Source organism: Zosterops lateralis (genome assembly GCF_965231275.1).
Source record: "Zosterops lateralis genome assembly, chromosome: 11".
In the NCBI taxonomy this organism is placed as follows: domain Eukaryota; kingdom Metazoa; phylum Chordata; class Aves; order Passeriformes; family Zosteropidae; genus Zosterops; species Zosterops lateralis.
This window is the reverse complement of record NC_139771.1, coordinates 4,829,875-4,852,026: the sequence shown is the minus strand read 5'-3', so window position 1 is coordinate 4,852,026 and position 22,152 is coordinate 4,829,875. Positions and strand designations below refer to the sequence as shown.

The 22,152-nt window shown below is 45.8% G+C and overlaps 1 protein-coding gene across 1 annotated transcript in view; it reads right to left on the bottom strand.

Moving 5' to 3' along the window:
* The window catches only part of BSN (bassoon presynaptic cytomatrix protein), a gene marked incomplete at its 5' end in the record, with an annotated part of 87,124 nt that overhangs the window by 52,167 nt on the left and 12,805 nt on the right, over window positions 1–22,152 (bottom strand). Inside the window, one exon of the mRNA XM_083869775.1 lies at window positions 12,703–13,102. Within this exon, the coding sequence (XP_083725901.1) occupies window positions 12,703–13,102 (400 nt within the window). The remainder of the gene's footprint in view (window positions 1–12,702; window positions 13,103–22,152) is intronic.

Genomic DNA, 22,152 nt, shown 5'->3' with positions numbered 1-22,152 from the left:
CCTGGTATAATGACATGAGTCATTATCTGCTAAATAAAATTTACACAAGAATCTGCAAACAATTAGAATTTTTACAGCTATTATTTAGCCTTGAAGAAGGGGCTACTTCACTGCCAGCCAGTCTACAAGAGCTATCACTCTGTCATTAAAAAAAAAATCTACTTGCAAAGCAAGATTAAAATTGGTCATTCAAATCATGATATGATGAGAGTTGGAGTTGTTCAGCCAAGAAGGAGCCCCTTCTAGTACCTAAAGGGGTTATAAGAGAGCTCAAGAGGGATCTTTTACAAGGACATGGAGTGACAGAAAAACAGGGAACAGCTTCACACTGACAAGAGGGCAGGAATAAAGAGGATATTGGGAAGAAACTCATTACTGCGAGGGTGGTGACGCACAGAAATGGGATGTCCAGGCAAGCTGTGAACTTCCCATCCCTGGATGTGTTCAAAACCAGGTTGGATGGAGCTTGAAGTAACCTGGTTTAGTGGAAGGTACTCCTGCCCATGGCAGGAACTGGAATGAGATGAGCTTTAGGGTCCCTTCCAACCCAAACCATTCTGGGATTCTAGTCTATGACATGTTGCTTGCTGAGCTAAAGTCATCATTGCCATGGAGATCTAAACCAAATACACCAGAAAGGTGAATAAACTCTTAATGAAAAAGAACCCTGCTACTTGAAAGATTGTCTTTGCTGTCACAACCTAAGCCAAAATTTGAAGTGATCCCATTCAGGAGCTTTCTGCAGCCTTCCTGAATGGAGACCCAGAGGATTACCATACAATAACCTGCTTAGGACTCCTTAGCACAGCTGAAAACCCTGGGCAAGCTTACAACAAAAGCTAGTTTAGTTCAGCTCAAATAAATGGTCAAGTCCTCAACTGCAAGACTGGAAACCACTACAAAAGAGAAGAACACTCCAATAGAAATCAGTCAGGTAAAAAACCAAAAATTTTTCAGAAGCAAATGCCCTTCTAGGGCTTCTTAGCTTTCCTTTGAAAGATCTCCAACAAGCAGCACACAGGCAGTGCCAGCTGCAGTGCTCCATGTCCATCCAGACAGCAAGAAAACTACAGAGGAGTAAACTGCACAGTTCAAGCTGATTTCATCCTGCTTTGATTTGCTCCAATGCCAATCAGAAACCACTTCTGAAGAGAAGGCAATAAATCTTGTCGTCATGCCCTGGCTGCAAATCCAGGCGACTCATGTAATTACCAGCCACGGGACTGACTGATGACCTAGAGGGCATTTTTTTGCAGGTGAGATAGCAGCAGTGATCACAGCTCCCCCCACTTTCGGGGGTTCAGCTGGAGAGATCTTGCCTCTGATTTTCAAGTATCATGCATCAAAACATCCAGCTGAACAGTCGGAGCTTTGCTGACTGCAAGCAATCAGCCCCAAACTGCCTCAAACCGGGCAGAGAAGGCATGGATTGGCCACCAAGGGGAAAGCAGCAGGAGGGAGAAACATTGATATCCAAATAAACACCACCTTCCCGTAAGCTTTTATCTGCCCACAGCCTTGTCTGTTGGCGTGGGCTGACTCCTGGCACACTGCAGAGAAAGAAAAGGAGGATCAGGTCTGAAGCACGGGATGCAGCGGGCGCTGGGATGCGGCACAGCACATGGTCCATGGGGATGCTGTTCTTGGTGCACACTGACCTACTCCCACAGGGAGAGGGGTCTTGCCATGCTAAGATTTTTGCTTCCCAGTAGGATGCAGGCTGGATGGCACTGGACAAGTGCCTGCAGCTAGAAGACATGGGAAAAAGCGCTGGATGGAGAAGAAGGGTGACTTGGGGTAAGAGCTTGAGTTGGCCAAAATCATTAGGAAGGGCACTGAAGCTTTCAGTTTTCACTCTAGGAGTGATATCGCCCGATTTTGGCTCTTGTTTGGGTGCCATAATTTGGAGATCCCTCATTGCAGTAGAGCTCTTCAGAGCCCTCCAAATGACATGTCCTTCAAAAACATCAGATCATAAGACTTTTTTGGGCAGAACTGCAAACACTTTACACCCAGGATCTGCATAAAAAGCATTATTATTCCAACATGTCCCCCTGGTATCAAAAGAGCTTTAGCACCTGGAATTAGTTATGGAAATTAGTATTTCAGAAGTTGGTGGATTTTTTTTTTCTTCCTAATTCAATAAAGCAATAACAATTGTCTGCTGAGAGCAAGTAGTGGGATCCCAGAAGCAGCTCAAAGACAGATGGCAGCAGCAGCATGCCTGTTTGGGGATAGTTCTCAAAGCACTCTACAATTTGAAAGCCACAATCAGATCAGCTGGAAAATTAATATGGCAGGTCACAACATAAGGTAGAGTGTGTAGAAATATATTTCAGGGCATTAGCTGGCCTGACCTCTGTACTGACTTGGTACTCCAAGAAAACTCAGGACTTATGTTCCAAGCTGCCAAAGGTCCTTTGAGCAGGTTGCTGAGGACTAGATGAGAGCCCCATGCATGGGTACAAAGGCTCACTCTAACTGGGCTTCACCTTTTGGGATGGATCCCAGCACTGCTGGTCTTGCACTAACACACTATGTGTCATCAAATACTGAGGGTTATTTGCTTTTCTCAAAGCTTGAAAAATTTTGCAATACATAGAATATGTGGGCAAAACAGAGGCAGGTGAGCCCAAGTACAGGCCTCTCCTACAATAAGCATGCTCCTTATTTCAGAGGAATCCAGAAATACAGGTAATTCAACCTTTTCTCAGGTCCCCAGAGTAATTTCAACACAGACCACTAGTTTTTAGCCAGACCTCTCCACTAGACCTAGTCTTTTATCTAGTGGGCATCATAGTGAAAACAGAGATTCTCAGGAGGAAAGGGCAGCAAGCAGTGCTTTCTAGGAGATCAGGGGGTGTCTTGTGGGGAAGAAGGGCAACATGGTATGCCTGAGAAAACAGGAGGGGCTGAACAGAACCAGTGAGCAACTCAGAGCCATGACAAAGCTATTTTCAGAGGAACCTCATACTGAAGGAGTCACAGGAACATGGCCTTTTTACAGTTTCTAGGGTATTCTGCAATTAGAGGGGGAAAAAACCCCAAAACTAAAATCCCAAGGGGAGCTCCCACTCCTAGGTCTAAGCCCAGCAGTGCCCCACTGCATCACATCCAGCTGGTTGCCGCACTACCCGTGCAGCCCTGTATGTTTGCATCCTTAGCCGGTTTTTATTGGGGAACACTTGCTGATCCTGCGATTCCTGCAAAGCTGAGCTACAAGCAGTGACAAGCTCATTTGCTCTTTGGGGACAGGGCTTCAAATAGCTGCTGGCTCGTGGCAATTAAAACAGGCAGAGCACTGCCACCGACTCTGCCAGCCTGCGCTGTGACTGATGCAAGCGCCGGCTGGAGCGCTCTGATAAGGACATTGGATGATTCAGAATAATCTGGGCTTTGCTGAACAGATGAGCCCAAGAGTTTGTGCTTCTCTTTCCGTCTAATGGGAATACTGTGTTGTGCTCATCAGAAAAGGGAGAAGACGGCTGGAGGTAGGAGGGCACCAGAACTTCCTCTGCACAAGAATGAGGGGCACCTCTCTCCTGCCTGCCACTCAGGTCTCTTCCTTCTGTAGAGGTCTGAGCTTGAGGGTCTGGCCAGTCTGCTCCCTCAGCTTGGACATAGCAAGGGGGTGGCAGAGGAGCTGGGGAGGGAACAAAAAGTCAATGTTAAAACTTCTCATCCTGAAGGTTCTTTGCAAGGCTGCTGCAGAAACAGCTGGGCTTGATTAAGATACAAGAGATGGGCATGAAAGTGGGCAGGGAGTAAGAGAAGAAGGGGAGGAACACACTTGTTGTTCAGTCTTCAAAAACAACTTCTAGCTGGCGCAGTGCCATGTTACATACATGCCTTAACTCCTCCTGACAAACCTTTAATCTCACCAGGCTGCTACATGGTCTGCTCCCATTCCATTAAGATCACATCTTGCTCCCTGGATTTCCAGGGCCATTCCAACAATTTGGCTTTGATTTACTCAGAGCAGAAAGCCATGCCATCAGCACAACTTATTTACAACATAAACTGACTCCAGAATGGAAACATCCCCCCTTTCGCTGTCCTTGATCAAAAGGTTTGCAGCTGAGATAAAACACCATTTCAATCAGAGTTAAAATAATCGGTTTTCATAGTCCATCAGCACCATATCCCTCGGATCTGGGCTATCCAAGAGCACAGCTCCATATCATGTGAGCTGGGTATGGCAGGAAGGTGAGGTCTGAGAGCAAGGCTTGAATTAAGATGATGACAAACACCTTTGCAGGCATGAACTGCTGTTCCACAAACACATCACTGCATTCACAGGGCTGCTTTCAGAAATCTCTTTCAGAAATCTTTTCAGTCCGTCACACTATGTAAATCCCTTTTTAGCATCTAAACATGACCATGGCCAAGAGACAAATAGACAGGGTCAGGAATAAGCAAGTTGGTTTATTGTGGTGGGAGCCCACAAAGCTCTACAAATAGCACTGGTGATCAGCTAAATTCAGGTTACAAGAGACACTGACAAGATGCCACCACCTCTGTCTTTAAGACAGAGACCTTGCATGTCACTACCATTCAAGGTGGGAAGAGCCATGCCACAACATCTCCTTTGCTGGGCTTCTCCCCCTGGGCACCCCTTGCTGCACCAGAGATGCAGCCCCTGGGACAGTCCCGTAGGAGTGGGCGCAGAGTGGGCGCTAACGTGGAGTGTCTGACACCCTCCATTACAACCACTCTGCTCTCTGCAGCTTGTAGAAAGACCGTAAATAGGAATGAATTCAGCTGGGATTAACTCAATCCCCATCAAAGCACTGAAAGCTCTTGAAGTTTCCTCCTAAGCGCTCCCCGAGGCAGCGCAGCGTTCCGGCAGCAAACACACATGGCGAAGCAGAGCACACAGCGCGGGCTGCACAGCCCAGTGCGGCTCCTCTTCTCAGGGCGGCTGCCTGTGCACTGAGGGACGCTCAAACACTCAGCGATTTCACACACTCCACCGCTAGGAAAACCAGGAGCAGCATCCGTGTGAGCAAAATATCCCCATGCACCACCATGGGCTGTAAGGGATCTTATCCCTCTGCCCGGGGATGTTCAGGGGGAGGGAAGGAAAACAAGCAGCCGCCACAGCAAAGCTCTCAAAAACGTAGGGAGCCTCTGACTCGGGATCCTGCTCCACTATGGAAAGATTGACAGGCGCTTCCGATCCTCAGCTGGCTTTTCTTTTTAATGATAAAGTGATATGGGAGTAGAAAGCCAGAGGAAAACCTTGTCTCACCCAAGCAAACAGCTTGTTACACGTTAATGTAGCCGAGGGAAGGCCGGCGCAGGGTGGCGGCGGCTCGGCCCGCGCGGCTCGCTGGGCTCGGCAGTTACCAGCGGCACAAGACGCCGAGCAGAAAGAGGCCACTTCCCAACCCTCGGGAGAACTCCTCTTCACTTGCAGTTGTTTTAATTACCCCTCTGCACCGCAGCATCGCTCCAGCCTGCGGGAAGCCACGCTCTCCGCTGCCCTCCGAACAATTTAACATGTCACCGCGGCCGCGGCTCAGCCGAACCAGCCGCCAGCGGAGAGGACCCACCCTGAGCAACACCAGCCCCCTTAGTCACCAGCAACCGTTTAGCCAAGATCTTTTCTGACATTTTCTGCCAGGGAATTATTGCATTATTTGAATCATCCACGCAGAGCGCAGCAAAAGGCGGCACATTGGGAGAAACAGCCAGAATTACTCATGAGCTTTTTCTTTTCATGGGCTCTAACTTAAATTGTGATCTGTCAAACAGATGAGTCGCATGTCATCGTGGATGGCTGGGAGAAGCTTCTGCTCAGGCTGCAGCAGGGGCCAAAAAAGCAAATAAGCCATTTCTAAGTAGAAAGACTCAGGAAGAGCAAGTGTGCTACTCTCCAGCTTCATATCAGTTGTTTCATTCAGTGTTAGTCACCCCATTAAAAAATTCAAGTCCTCCAAGGGATAACAGACACATCCTTCACTGCAATGCTGCAGATACAGGATGGAGCAAACACCTGGTGTAGGAATAAAGAGATTAAGAGGTGAAGGGCAACAGTGAGGAAGGGCTAAAATGTGGCAAATATACATACACATACAACCTGTTGGTTCAGGGTGATAAATCCCATGTTCCTATCAATATTTTCTCACCATAAAAAAATCCACAGGATATTCATGGCAGCCACAAAGAGCAGATTTTTAGTGCCCAGCTCACAGGGCTTTTGAGGAGAGCTTTAGGGCAGAAAGCGCTGGTCCCACCTGCCCATGGGGCAAATGCTGACCTCTGGGATGGAGCAGCCCTGTGGCAGCAGATGAGGCTGAGCATCCCTGCCCAGGCAGGTGCAGCCCAAATTGCTACATCCTTAGGAGAAGGTAGTAGGCATGCCAAGCCCCAGCTCCTGCAAACAGCATCACCCGCTGCACAAGCGGCTCACTGCTGGCTGAAGCTCTGCTAAAAACAAAGAAAAAACTGGAATAAAACACGCATCTCACTCCTATTGCACAGCCTGATCCAATGGAAAATTTCTCCCAGATCTGCAACGTAATGCTAACGACAGATTTATTTTTACAGCTATATGGTGAAGGGGGATGATCTCAAAAGACAAATCATTCTAAAATGGGCAACTTGACTCAGCAACACAGAGGTCTGGCTGAATATAGGGTACAACCTACCATACACACACACAAAAAGCTGTCTAACACCACAGCACTGCTTCCCCAAGGGTGTCCAGGGGTTTGATCTGATCACAGGAGGAAAAAACACACCTCAGAACTTGCTGAAAGGTGTACACAAGGAAGGACAACTGCTGACAGAGCCAGCCCCACCTCCCCACAACACCACAAGCATGACACCAGTGTGAAATGCCCCATGATACCAGACCACAGAAACATTTGTTTTTCAGACTCAACACCCATTCTTTCAAATGAGAGGGAACTAGAACCCCTAAAAAGAGCCTTGTGTTTTATCCATGAGCACAACAGTATACAGATGCAAGAGATGCAGGACTACACACATGCCAGTGGCTGGGGGTGGAGGTGTTTCATGGCCAGGAAAACAAACACTTGTTGAGGTCCCAAGGGCAGGAGAAAACCTTGTTGGCTTTGCCTTGTTCAGCAAGAGAAGAGACTGTGTAAAGGTAATATCACTGTCACAGCTTATCCTCTGCCATCCCTCCCATTGTAAAGAGCTACATCCAACATGGAGCTGATGCACCCAGAAGAATCTTAGAAATTTAGGAAATGTCATGCCAGCATGGCCCCATGGCTTCTGTGAAGAAGTGAAGAACACTTTGCTTAAAAAAGAGAGAAACAAAGGAGATCAAATTTCTCACAAAGTTCATGTTTAATTATCTATCAGCAAGTAGATCCCTGTTTTCATCCAGTCCTTCAGTGCTCAGCCCTGGGTAAAAACACTGATGCCAACAGGGATTCTACCCACACTTGCACAGCATTAGAGACCTGCAAGGGTTTGGATGTTGAATGAATGACAGGCAGGAGAAGAGACGGATGAGAGGAAGAGCTGGGGATTCACTGCCATTAATAACAGCCATTGATTTAATGTAGGACTAATAACCCCCCTGTCATGCTAAGCACAGCCCTTGGCTTGCAGGGTTTCTGAACCAGTGGTCATTAGTCAAGGCAAAGGCTCCTGCAGGGTAAATAAGTTAGACTGGGCCCCTAACTCACAAATATGCTGGGTTTTACTGAAAATTGGACACCAACATGGTGCAATGTGTAAAATTGGGACAACGAACCAAATGAGAAATGGGGTCCTTTGAAAGCACTGTATGAACAGCTTCACAATTTCAATATTTAAGGGTTTTTTAGTCATTTGCTAAATGACTGAGGTGATGCTGTGGGCAGGCACCACTAGACAGACAGTAGAGTCAGGTTGGAAAGGGCTTTGGACCACAGACATGCCTCCAGTGCCAACAAGCCCCATTCCTGCCACCAGAGATGCTCTGCATTGTGTCACCCTTCAGCTTCCCCGAATTTCTTCTTTTCTCCACTTTACCCAAATTTTCTTATACTGCTGAGCAGAAAACCATCTGCTGTGAGGTTCTGATAGGATAAACAAAGCCCTACACAATGCTCACATTATTTCAGTCTCATCTCCTCAGCTGATGGTCTATTTTCTGTTAATACAATTTAAACATTTACCTAAAAACTTTAAATTATTTTTGTGGCTACCTGCTCTTGCTACAGATAACTCAAGAGCCACTGAGAATTTTCTTCTCCTGTCAAACAACCCTGACCACTGTTGGGAAACCAACCAGCAAGTTTTTAATCCTCCTTGAGACTTTCTACGTTTTGCTTGCTGAAGGTCTGTGATCAAAGGTTTATGATGAGCTTACATGGCATAGAGCACGCGGGGAACAGATTTGTTCTCAAATATTTTCAGTATTTCATAAGTCATTATATTCATTGCAAACAAAGTACAAAGAACCCCTTCAATCTCCCTAAGTGAGGCTAAAAACGTGGGACAGAACTGAAGTTTAACAATTATAAGTCATAAATACTGCCACAAATATAGCAAATAAAATGCAAATGGCTCGGGGACAAAAAGCAGGACCTTCAAAAAGAAAGTAATTTGGTAAAGAACACACATGTATAAACATGTTCCTTTTATTCAGGGCAGTGCATCTGAATACTTAGGAAACAGCCTCTAATAAACACTACTTCGAATTGAAATAAACACAATAGAAATAAATGTAAGGCAGACAAGAAAGGTTTCCTATAATCCCAAGTGGTTCCAAGCAGACCTATTAGGCAGCCAGGCATTTTGAGTTTCATTTCAGCTCTAACTAAAGCACACATTTAAATGCTGTGCCGCTGCTCTTGATTAAAATCAAACTCAAGTTCCTCGTGTTTTTGGTTTAGCACTTAGGATGGTGAGAAAACAAATTAAAAGAAACCCAACAAATTTTAAAAGAAGACTGAAGAAGAAAATAATGTATCAGATTAGCAATGTGCAGCAGCACTTCAAAACCCCAGAAAAGCAGAAAGGATGCCTGCAGGTTACTCCTTATGATACCAAACAGAGCAAATCCAATCAGATGAACATGCTGCTGGATCAGTCAGGCAAAAGCCACAGGAGCGGCAGAACAAAGTGAAAGATGTATAAAAAGAGGATTTTCTAAACCTATTGTACTGGTTTGAAACTGAGCTATTTTCCCCAGAGGAGATGACAGCATCACTGGTATGGTCCTGCAGAACAAGCTGTCCAAAAAAACTCTTAGAGACAACACAGGAGAAAAGTAGAAAAAAAAAGTTTTAATGAGAAATTAAAAATCATATTAGAAGCTGCAATGCACTTAAAACAACACATCTCCATTCAAAAACCTATTTCCTGCCCAGGATGTATTACAAGCTGTTAGATTTTAGCACGTTCCTTCAAAAGTTGCTCTCTTTAATGGCGCCACCATTGCTCCCTGCTTGATAATCCCCTTTCCTTGCTTAAAATAACTGTCTATGGCACGAGCACTGACCTTCAGGAATAAATGAATGAACAAGAAGAGCAGCCCACCAGTAGATGACCAAACAAAACTATGACAGCATCTATTTCAGGGCACAGAGACAAACAGAAGGAACAATATGATTATCTACATGTAAAATATGAGTGACACCAGCAGCAGACAGGAACTTCTGTTTGCCCAGTCTTGTGAAACAAGAATGAACTGCTGCTCAAAGGAATAAACAGACAGTGAAATAAAAACCAAAAAGAGATTTTGTTTTTCTCAGCAAGCGTCAACTCAAGATGCCACAGAGGCTGATTGCTTTGTCAGCACAGAAATTCATGACTTGCTTTTGAGACAAAATGGCCATCAAGGCACACAAAAAGGAATAAAATAATAGCCAAATAAAAATAGTATTTCAAAGGAAATTATGTGTTTCTGAGCAGAAGGTGCCACCAAAGTACAAAGTGAAGGGGTTTCCTTAGGCAATGCAGTTAACACTCCTCTGAAAAACCTGCTCTTGGAGTGTTAAGTGGCAAGATAGGGCTTGATGGACTACAGCTCACACACTAAGTCTATTATTTTCTTTAAATATATATTACAAAAACCTATTTTATACTATGGATATATATACAAATAAAAGACTAAGGAAAACAAAGTGTTTATGTAAGATTTATACCCCAGCTCTTAAAACAGTTTGAGAGATCATTATTGTCAAACCAGCCCTGCAGCTCCCACCTCACCATGCCAGTGGTTTCTGGCAGTTCCACAGATTGCACAGGAGAGGATGTACCAAGCAAAATACATTTTTTGTTTTCTTGAGTTTGATTTTCTTAGAAAATTGTGGTATTTTTGATGATTTAATCCTGCTAGAGAGCCTCAAAAGCAGAAAGAAGTCACAAATTTGTATCTTCTGCAGCACAAAGTGGCAGTATCAATTATACACATGAAAGTACATACATACGGAAATGCAAATAGAAAATACAACACCTCATGAGCAATGTTGTGCAGCTACCCTGCAGCACCTGCTGGGGTGGAGGGACCAGACTGGGCAGATGTTTTCCCTGTGAGGGGAAGCAGTGGAGCAGCTGGGCCCAGCATGTCCACCCTTAGAAGGTTCCAGGACCCAGTGGGGGACAGCCTGGAGATCCCTTCTCTGCTTGCTGCTTTGAGCAGAGGTTGGAACAGGTAACCTCTAGAGATCCTTCCCAACCCAGCTCCCAGCATCAAGACAGAGAGCACCCTTCCAGCTGCCTCCATTACCCCCCAGTAACAGCATCAGGATGCTTCAGGCACCTCGCTGTGTGACTCCAGAATAGCAGCACAAGGAACGATGTTGAGGAAAATGAGTCACACTTCCATCAAGGCAGCAACCACTGCTGCTCCCCCAGCCAGCCCATCACACAGGCTGCCAACACAAGCTGCAAACACTTCTCTTGGACAACTGTTTTCATCCCCCAGCTCCCACAACGACCTACTTACAAGTCATAAGGTTGCTTGCTGCTGAAATGCATATTAAACTCAGGACAGACAAAAAAACAACATCTTTTTTCCATTTCAGGTCCAGTTTTTTTTGATTTGATGTTTAAAAATGCTCTGAAGTCAAACACATCTCCGAGGGCACAGAGACCTAGAGATGCCAAGAGCAAAATGGCCTAGAGCTGCTAAGCAAAGTCTCTGTGCACACACGTTTTAACATTGGTATCTGTGAGAGAGACTCGGGGTAGAGCCCACTGTGGGTAAGCTCTCAGAGCAAAGCAGAAGAAACAAGACCAGAAACTGAGAAATTGTTGCATTTTCTATTTTGTTATTTCCTTCTTAACTGATACCATTCAGAGTAACTGGATAACTTTCAAGGCAATGCTCGGACACCAAATTCATGTTTGGCAAATCTAATTAAAAATGAAACTTATAAGCAAAACAGAAAAGTGGCCCATGGCATTTCTTTGCAGGAGCCTGAATTTCCACCTTGGGGCACTTTATTAAGATCTGAGACCTTATTCAGACCTTTGCAGGGGTAAATACCCGTGAAGTAATATCAGGAACCAGCTAATTATGCATCATTATAGCAGGGGTATCTCCATCATAGGGTAAGACTATTTAAAAGGACAGGTAGTGACAAGACGGGGGGGGATGGATTCAAATTCAAAGAGAGTATGTTTAGACAAGATAATAGGAAAAAATTCTTTACCATGAGTGTAGTGAGTGACTGGAAGAGGTTGCCCAGGGAAGTTGTGAATTTCACATCGCTGGAAGTGTTCAATGCCAGGCTGGATGAAGCTTGGAGCAACCTGGTCTAGTGGAAGGTGCCCCTACCCATGGCAGGAGGTTGGAACTAGGTGATCTTCAAGGTCCCTTCCAACGAAAACCATTCTGTAACTCTATGATTCCTTCCATCAGGAAAAAGGACTGGAAGGCAGGAGTTCTTCAAACAAGGATGTTTAGACATCACTGTGTCTAGCATCAGGAGCAAGCACTGCATGCTTACCACAGAATGGCTAATGGAAGTGCATCCTGGGTATCCAGGGGGCTTCAGTGCCTAAATCCTGTATTATCAAGCACTGGAGTGGCACAGTCATTTTCCAAACTGTGGCTTTAAGTTTCTGTTTTAAGCTTAAGATTAGAAAACCCTGTGATTTGCCTCTTAACAGCTGCAGAAACCATCCGATCACTCCCCATCCTGTGTGGAGATCTGTGACCTGAGAGATTGGCACAGGGAGCCCCTCACCTCAGCCAGCCCCAGCACCCACCTCCGGCGCCGCTGCCGGATCCGCCCCCAGAACCCCGAGCACCCATTTCACACATCCCACGGAACGCTCCTCCCCCAGCGCTGCCGTGAGCTGTGCACGACTCCTGGCACTTCCCTCCCGCCGCCTGGAACACTGCCTGGAGCCCACAGAACCTGCTCTGAGTCAGGGTCTGAGACACTCGACACCTCAGTGGCCCAGCAGCTCCTCTGCTCCCCTCCTTGCTGTCAAGTCCTTTCACTCCAGGACCATTTTGAGAATGGAGACTTCAGCTGTGTTCTGGCATCTCAACAACAGAGACTGAGCCCTGGTAATCTACCAATCCCCTTCAACTAATTTATCTTCCTCATCTCATCAAAGCTCACATTATCACAATTATTCCCTTGCTACCAGCAGAACTCTTGCTCCTGGTCAATGCTTTGCAGCTGCCAAAAGTAAAGGTGCAACTTCTGAGGTTGGAGAAAGCAAGAACCCACCCGAAGCAGCCAGGAGGGCTGTATGAGGAAGAGAAAGCATTACCTGGGTGAGGTGTGGGTTGGGGTTGAAGCCACACTGGTTGCAGACCTTGCTGTGACACTGAGTGCAGGCATTGAAGTTAGGCTGGCCGGGGGAGGAGGTGAGCTCTGTCGTCTTGCAGATGGGGCAGAGGGTGCTGCTGGGAAGGGGGGCAATCTGCGGGACAGAGTAGGGAGAGGTAGGGGTGCTGCCCCGGTCCGGTGACACCGAGGGAGACCTCCCCGAGCCCTGGCCCCTGGCGTCCACCTGCAGCGTCCTCCGCGGCCCCTCCGCCACTGGTCCAGGCTGGCCCCGGCCCCTCATCTCCCGGGGGCTTTGGGAGCTGGGTGCAGTCTTTGCCAGGGAGGGGGATGTTGACCGCTGGCCTGTGGCCTGGTCCAGCTGTTCTGGTCTCCTCAGCGTGCTGAAACACCATCAAAACACACACAATAAGCCCAGGTTTCAAACATTTAGATGTCAGTCAATGTAGACAACTGCTACAGCACCCTCTCCCCCTTCAAAATCCCAGCTCAGCCAAGTAGGCATAGCAAAACCCCACTGCACAACCCAGGGAAATTGCTCACATCAGCAGAAGGATACACTTTACCTTACGAAACAAGGCGCGATTTCAGCTTTCTCTTATATAACCCAGTGGCAGAGATGTAATTGAATTATTCGGTGTATTCTGAGTTGAACTTTAGTCAGAAAGTTGCACATAAAAATGTGCGTAAGAAGTTTGGGAAGCTCAGCCTCCTGGCAGCCAGGGCTCCCAGCACTTCTCCAGCACAAACTTTAGCACAAAAACACTGGAAGAGGCAGCCGTGACTGCTTTGCAGCCTGCAGGGCCCTTTCTGCAGGGACGCGGCCAACGCGTGCTAAACCAGCTTCTCACAGCCTACTTTCACGGGTGGCTGTGAAACCAGAAGCCTGCAAAGAGCCTATTTATTAAAGGAAGACCCCTCCAGAAGCCTAACGGAGGCAGGAGAACTACTTGTACTTCCTCAGCTGTCAAGCAAAACCATACAAGTCACAGGTAAAAGCAGCTAAGGGCTTGTTTCCTAGGGGCCACAGCAGTGGGAAATCAAGAGAGAGCACATTGTCTCTGCTTTAGTAATCAGTACTGAAGTGACAAACACAGACAACAGGGACTTTGTGGGCTGGCTGCCCCCAGCTGAACCCTCTTCTGGGTGATGTGAGTCTTGGCTGGGCAAAAAAACCCAGCTGGGATGACTCTGGTCACCAGGACAGGGTGATGAAACCTCCCTGTGAAACCAGAGCCATTTACAAGAAGCAGCCCTGAGGTCAGCACTGTACCCACTGCTGGTTTGGCAGCAGTCCCACAGTCCCATAGCCTGTGTAGGATGCTCAGCACCCTACAGTGCTGAGGGATGCTCCTGGCCATTCCAAGGAGCTCTGGAGCAGCTCCAGCTGCAAGAGCTTTGAGCTGTTGTGGTGCAGAGAACAGCAACGACAGCCTGCACACCACCCTCCTCCCTTGTGGTTTCAGGGCAGACACCCTGTAATGTGCTGCTGACAAATCACAAGTGCACAAGAATGAATCTATGATGGAAGATACTCATCTAATTACTGAATAATCTGGTCCATGTGCTTATCAGTAATGCCCACAAATATTTCTCGAAAAAGCGGAAGCCCTAATGCCCTCACTACCTGTGATCTACAGCTGTTTAAGGAAAAGTATTACTCAGAACCTCAAATTTAATACATTGTTGGTTTACCCAAGCAGGGTCTGACCTTATGGAGGTTTAAAAAAGGAACTTAAATGCATAAAACTAATGAAATTCAAAGTGCATGTTGCCACAGTAATAGGAAGTAGGATGAAAATAAATAGTAAAATAGCACTTAGGGAATACTTTCCAGCTGCAGGTTGAAACCCACTTCTCTGAAGAAAGAATCACAATAATAATAAAGCAAAGCACTAAGGGAGGGAGTGATCTGCTCCAGACTGAAGAGAAAATTGCTCCTGGCCCTGCAGTAGGCACCTGCCATGAGTGTTGTTGGCATGTGCTGGTCCTCCATTGTTAGTTCTGACACCCTTCATTTCAGATTTGGGGTTTGCCTTCTGATGTTGAGGGCTGCAGAGCTGCAGAGCTACTGCCCCATAAAACACATAAAACCATCTGTAGCTGGTGGAGATTGGAGAGCTCAGCACCAGACACCAGAAGGAAGTACTGTCAGAAAGCAAAATGCATCTTCTCACCTTAAATTTAATATTTCTATAAAACCCCCAGCATTTATGTATTAGACACACACTATCCTAATGATGTATTAAACAACTCTGAAATAACATTATGTGGTCAAGTAAGTAATTGTTGTTTGGAACAGCAGAATGGTTACTCTGCCCAGAGAAGCTGTGGCTACTCCATCCCTCGAAGTGTTCAAGGCTGGATGGGGCTTGGAGCAACTTGGGACAGCGGAAGGTGTCCCTGCCCATGGCAGGAGATGGAATGAGATGGTAAGCTCCCTCCCATCCCAAACCATTCTGTGATTCTATTCCACTGCAAATTTCAAAATTAGAACCCTAAAACTATTGAATTTTGCATTTTCTACTGTGCTAAACTACTGTTTTCACATCCCAGTGGTTTGTAATTCCTCTCTCTGTGTCAGAAGCCTCTCCCATGGACTAAAATCAAACCCAGTGTTTTCCTGCCAAGGTCTCCAAACCCCCTGGACCGGCTCCACACCCCCCTGTCCAGGGCTCAAACTCTCTTCCTCGGGTCCCAGCTCATCCAAGGGGATGTCCTGGCCTCCAACACCACCAAGTAGGAATTCTGACTCCATCAAGGAGCTGTCAGATAAGACACAGACAAGTTCACATTTCCTACCCACAACAGTGTGTCTCTCTTGGAAATGCAAAGGCCCATGAGGAACAATACACCAGGTGCTGTTATTTTACCCTGAGCCTCATTGCTGGCACGTAAGACAGAGGAGGGTGGTTGGATGCTCACTGTCTGGCAGGTCAGTGCTGCTCCAGAGATGCTTCCCCAGCCTGAGCTCGAGCTCCCTCCCAGCTCCCTGCACTTTTTCAAGTGCACCACCTCCATCCCATTCCCAGCAGCAGTTTCACTCCATGCACTTCTACCAACACTGCATTTATTTATTTTATAATTATCCAGGATGCCTCAACCCCCCTGTGACACAGGCTGCACTGTCTCTCACTTGCACCAGTTGAACATACCCGTGAAATTTTAAGACCAGAAGAAATCATCTGGTCTGTCAAATACAGTAACTCAATCCAGGAGAGATGCCTCAGGAAAGAACATGAGAATAGTCATATGAAATCAAACACAGGCCCACGCTCACTGCATCTTCTGCGAGGACGATCCAATATTTGTATGATTTGTACCCATCTATGAATCTTTTTTTTTTTTTTTTTTTGCTGTTATGAAAGTCCAAACTGCAGCTCAGCCCTATTTTGTTTTTTTTCTGACTTTATCACTGATAGTTAACTAGCATGGGGCTGCTAACTGTTTCCCAAGAATTCCTCCCAATTCCAATAGAGTGTCTGTTAACAATTAAATTGGAATGCCTTAATAAGGCAGGATTTCCACTGTTTGATGGGGGATGTATTGATTTTGCACTGCGCTAATTGCTGAATTAGAAATATTCAAAGGTCTCTGCAGGGTCCAAACGCAGCAGTGCTCTCCATTACCAATAGGGTAATAATTTTGTACAACTAAAGAATATTGAGTGTTTGACTAAGTGTATTAACAATTATACTGGTAAAGTTTTCATTTATGATATTCTGTGAATGCTTTTTTATCACAAGAAGGGCAGGCAGGCAGCTCTACTCACCTGCCCACAGTCACTGGGAGGGTGGGCAGCTGGGAAGATACTGTTTCCTTCCTTTTTTCACTGTTTTTAAATTGAAAAATGGTGTCTTTCTTCTTGCTTTCTAAAACTCCCTCCATTTTCCAGCACAGAGCTAAGTAAGCACCCAAAAAAATTAACTCTCAGCTCCATAAAAGAGATGAGGCAAAGCTTCAAGGTTGCTGCCACACAGCCCAGAGCTAAAAATCACCCTGAGACATTAATCCATACCCAGCTCTGCCTCTCCATCTTCTCCTGATTAAAAGGCCCAGAACTTGCCTAGTTCCACTCGGGAACAGATAGGGATGTGGAACCAGCCTTTTTATTTAGGGCTGACGCAATGCCCTGGGAGGAGATGGGTAAGTACTGAGAGGGAAGAGCTGCCCAAGAGGATCAGAAGCATGAACAGCACAAGGAAAACCAAGGGTCAAAGCCATTCACCACAAAACCAAGTTCAGCAGTGTAAGATGTCACAAGCACCCCAGATTTTTTATGCCTGATTTTTTTCCCTAAAGTAAAAATCAAGTTTTTTTTTCATTAAAATTACAAAAATTGGAAAAGCTTTAAAAACACAGTCCCACTTACAGGCAAAACAAATGTTATTCTGCTTGCTGGTTAATATTTAATTTCAGAAAAACATGATTTGTCCTAAACCAGACTTTTGATACCACAGCAGCACCAGGGAAAAGATGTCAGCAGCATCAGTGGAGATAAAAGCAATGCAATGACATAGCACTGGTTCACAATTCTGTGCCAGTAAATTGGTACAGCTTTCTTATCTGGGAATTCCCAGGTAAAGTCAGGGTCTGTAGGAGGGAATTGCTTTAATTTTACTCAAGTAGGTTCATCAGTGCCACTAAATTTTACAGGCAAGACCCAGGCTTGGAGCCAGCATCCCAAGAGATGTCAACGGGCCCTTTTTCACATGAGGTGCTACCTTGGGAGCAATAACCATGGCAAGGTAAATGCCAACACTGTTAATGTCTCTGCTATAAAATCAAGCAATAACGATATTACACAAAATCTACACACACAGCTGGTAAATCAAGTCTTGTTGGCTTGTGTGGGAAAATTCAAGAGACAGCATTGGTTTTCTACTGATTTATTGTTTTTTGCCTAATTTCACATCCCTGCCTTGAGCACACCGGCCACATCCACCTGCTCAGCTGCCACAAAACTCTGGCAGTGATTGCATCCACAGGAGTTTGGCATTTGTGGTCCAAGTAAATCCTTCAGGAGCTGCAGCCCTTCTATGCAACTGAGAAACAGATTGCATCCCTTTCTCTGCCTGGTGCTAAGGGAAATGGGTCCTTGCTTGCTGGGCATCTGATCTAATTACTGCATTGTAGTAGATTAAAAACATGAAAATAAGTGGCATTGTCATCCTGATTTTACAAACAGCATGCCCTGCTCAGGCTTTCCAAAGAGGAGCTGAGTTTGTCCATGGAAGGGAGCTCCTAGCTTCAAATCTGGATCAAAAATCAGCAAAATGAGGACAAGCAAGTCTTTTCTGTTAGTAGAAAAAAAGAGGGAAAACTGGGTAGAAAAAGAGGGGAAATGATTGTTTATCTGCAGTAAAACCAAGGGGATGAGCAGCAAACAACTCAAGATAAAGCACAAAAAGAGACATGTGAAGAGGCTCATACCCAAAAGAGGGAGGCTGGGCTGACCAAAAAGAATTAGAGCTGCTCAGCTAGGAGCAGAGATTTGACCTAGTTGGTTCGACTGAAACCTGATGTGAACATCCACATGACTGATTTTAAGAATCACAGAGTATAACCGAGGAAAAAAAAACAGGTAGCTAAACAAGCAGGCAGTTGTACTCTAGGTCAAAATAGCACTGGGTTTGACTTAATTCTGGGAAGGACATAATTCTGAATGGTTATGGGTCGGCAAAGGAACAGCATGGGATAATAGCAAATGTTAGCTGGTATATGCTGCCTGTCAGCAAGTCTGACTAGAAAATAGGACAACCCTTTTAATAAATAAACAGAAAAAGAAGTGTCTCATGTGGAGGGCTTTGGTTTCAACTCCTTGGTTTTCAGTGCTGAAAATCTCACACTAGCAATGCTCAGATATACCCAGCGCCTGGGTGTTTTACTGGGGGCAGCTTTATAGCTCTAAAAAGTCCTACAACTGACACAGGGAATCCTGTATCAGGCTTTGCTCTGACAAAAAAACCCCAAACAACCCAGCAGTTACAGAATTAAGCACCTGTTTAAATCCTAGTGCCCCTAAATTAATTATACTGATGTCCATGCAGGAAGAGGATAATTCTGGAAGTGTGTGTACTGGATGCTTTAAAAACAGCGAATGCCACGCAGCTGAAATCAAAATAGAAAATACGAGATGGTGACTAGAAACTGTCAGGGAGTATTTTATTAGATGGCAACACAAGCACTCTTGTGAAAGGCCACAGTGTTTAATGACTTGCTTTTGTGAGCAGTGGAAAAACCCTGTTCTCCTGCAGCTTTGTGCTCCAGGGTTGCCTTATCCCCGTCAAATAAGATGCAGCTTCTGTCAGGCATTTTCCCGGTGACTGAGGCATCCCTAAAGCGCATCTCCTGATGCTGACAGTGAACTTGAGCTCCTGCTCCAGGCTTCCACCTAATCTGGTAAACATTCGAGTCCTTAACCTCCGTCCTCATACCTGTTCTCATAAATACAGAGAAATGTGATACCCTTGACTCCACTGCCTTGCTGTTACACCCTGCTAGGGCTGGGCTTGAAGGAGGGGCTGCCAGGCAGGCGGTGGCACAAACTACTGACAACCAACACACCAAACCAACAACCCTCCGCAGGGGGGTGCTGCTCTTGTGGGGTGAGCAGTGCTGCAGGAGGTAACACACCTACAGCAGCTGCTTCATTTAAAATGCCATCCATGGAAAGGTAAGAAGAACCAGAAGACTTCCAGTTTACAGTTACCACAAACCAGTTATTCTCCGTCTTAGCATCAAGCCTAGTTCAACCCAGAATCAGCAACAGTGTCACTCCCGCTGCAGCTCTGTCAGGCACGGCTGTTGAGAGGCATCTGCCATCTTATTAGCTGAATCCTACATACCAGAAGAGGGGTTTATGACTGATTTAAGCTCTAAATAAGCATTTACTTGCTTATTTTCATTCCTGCACAACGGCCTTTTTGTAAAGGTTTGTGAATCATTATCATTTGCAGTTGGACTAGATTATTGTTGAAGGCCCTTCCAACTTGATATATTTTATTTTCTACCCTATTTTGTTCTATTCTGTTGTTTACCATTCTAATTTTGCTTTGTGGCAAGCAAATACTTAATTTGCCCGTTACTCGGCCCTGGTTGAGCCAAGAGCAATTTCCCTTAGAGCACTTTGCAATATAAAACCAGAGCAGTGGCTGTTTCTGCTCACCCGCCCAATATGCCCAGATCTCTCCAAAGAACCCCAAGGTCAGATGTTTATTAGACACCCTATACAGACCACAATGAACATCTGCAATTAAATGCAAGGCAACTGATCCCTACAGAGTCCAGAGCAGCCTCTATGAACCCCAAGACCTGAACAGGAGTCAGGGCACAGTTTTGCATCTCTCACAAGAGCTCTCACCAGCCAGAAGGTCACTGAGTGACCTGTAGACCACCAAATGCTGCTCTGGGGAGCTGCTCTTTCAGCTGCTGATGCCTGAAACATGTGGCCACCACTGTCAGAATCTTGGCCAAGCCCTTCAGAGCCAAAGGCAAATGGGCCTGACAGAAGAGTTGGCAGGTACTGATCCCAGTCCCCATAGATATCAAAGAGATCACAGATAGCTTTACAGGAGCAGGCACTATAAAGGTCCAAAAGTTTGAACAGGGTCTCCTTTTTAAATTATATAATTGTTGCTGAGAACATTAATGATCTTTAACTTCAAAGCATTAAAATATCTCATGGATAAGTGCAGTGTTGAGTATTCATTCTACTTCAGTGACAGGGAAAATCTATTTCCTCTGTGATAGCTGAAAACTACATGTAAATCTTCCAGAGACAGTAGAAGCCACCTCTTGATCACAATGCCATCAGCAGCATGGTGTGAGAAGAGCTGTACAGCTCAATGGAAGTGCAGGTGCAGAGCCAGGGCTTCACCGTGCCTGGGATGAACACAGAGATCCTAGAAAGGCCATGGGGCATCTAATCCCCCTCTGCCTCTCTCTGGGCACTTAGGAGGTATCTGTAAGATCCAAGACAAGGAGGAACATCACCTCATCGAGTGAATGGGTGCAGTTGGAAGGTCAGCTTTGGACCTGCAGTGCAGGTGAAGCCTTGGAGCCTTTGGGGAGACCTGGAAGGAGGCATCAGTCACCCCAGCTCCTGAACTCAAGGACACTGCTGAAGGGGAGGGTGCTCAGCAGGTCTAGGGTCATTAAGTGCCCCTCGTTAAACATTAATTCTGGTGATGCTAAGGGTGGCCATGCTGCAGGCTGGACAGGAAAGTGAGCTGCTGCCTGCAGAGCTCCTCTCCTCTTTACTGCAGGATTTGGAAGGTCTGCAATGAATGATGAAGAGCTGTGCCACAGAGTTACGGCACTGCGACCAATACCAAGGAGCACGTAGGGAAATAGCAGCTAAAACAGGGATGAACGTCCCCAGGAGCCACGGAGAGGTGTGGGCTGGAGCCGTCTCTTCAATCTCATTTCCACTCAGCTACTCCATGTGTCGCCTCCGTATCTCTCCCTGGTACAACTGATGGCTATGAACAACTCATTTATGTGTGTTAAAATTACATAAAAGAGCCATGACAATCTTGAAAATACTGTGGGCAGCAGAAAGGAGTGCTGGGGAGAGTACCCCAGGCCAGGAGCAGCTGCTCCCCTCAGCCTTCATCCACTCATATCCCACATCTGAGCTCTGGCAATTAAAGGGTAGAAGAGCTGATTGCTGCAGTCACGCTTAACTGAAGGCCTTTGTCCCAGGAAAGCCAACACCATGAATTACTGCTCTGTATTTACAAAATGCCAGCAAAGCTGAAAGATAAACCGTGGCACGAAGCTAAGGAATTTTTATGGCACACGGCTGGTGAAAGCTTATCTTGTAAATCTATGATTATAACCCACGCCCTCCCTCCTTGAGAGCCTCTCTGATTTTAATTAGCAGCGACACAATTTTTTGTTTAGTTCATTAGCTATTCCCTAAAGCAATGCAGAATGAAACTACCTGCTCTGGACTTAATCCTGTGACAGGAACATGCCTGCTCTGAGGAGCCAAACCTGACACACAAACTTTCAGTAACAATGACTGTAATAGACTTGGCTTCAATCTATTTCCAGGACTTGAATAAAACACAGAAATTCACATGAGTATTACAATTTTCAGATACAACTGAGAAAAAAAAGAAGAGAAAAAGTGAGAAGGTTTGTTAGAAGGAAATTAAAAGCAGCAGGTGGAAGGGTAAGAAAGGGAAGCTTCCATGGCATCTGTTAACATGCACCTTCAAGGAAAGGTTTAAGACATGGCCATAACCTGGCAATATCATTGAACAACCAAGCTACAGGAGTAAAAGGTAATAGTCTGAAAAATCATCTCAAGTGAGAGAATTGTTAGGATAAAAATCTAGAAAGAAAAGGGGGGGAAGTAATAAAAGATGAAGAAATAAGGAGAATCCTTCTTATGGGTTAATAACTTATGAGGATTTAGGACACC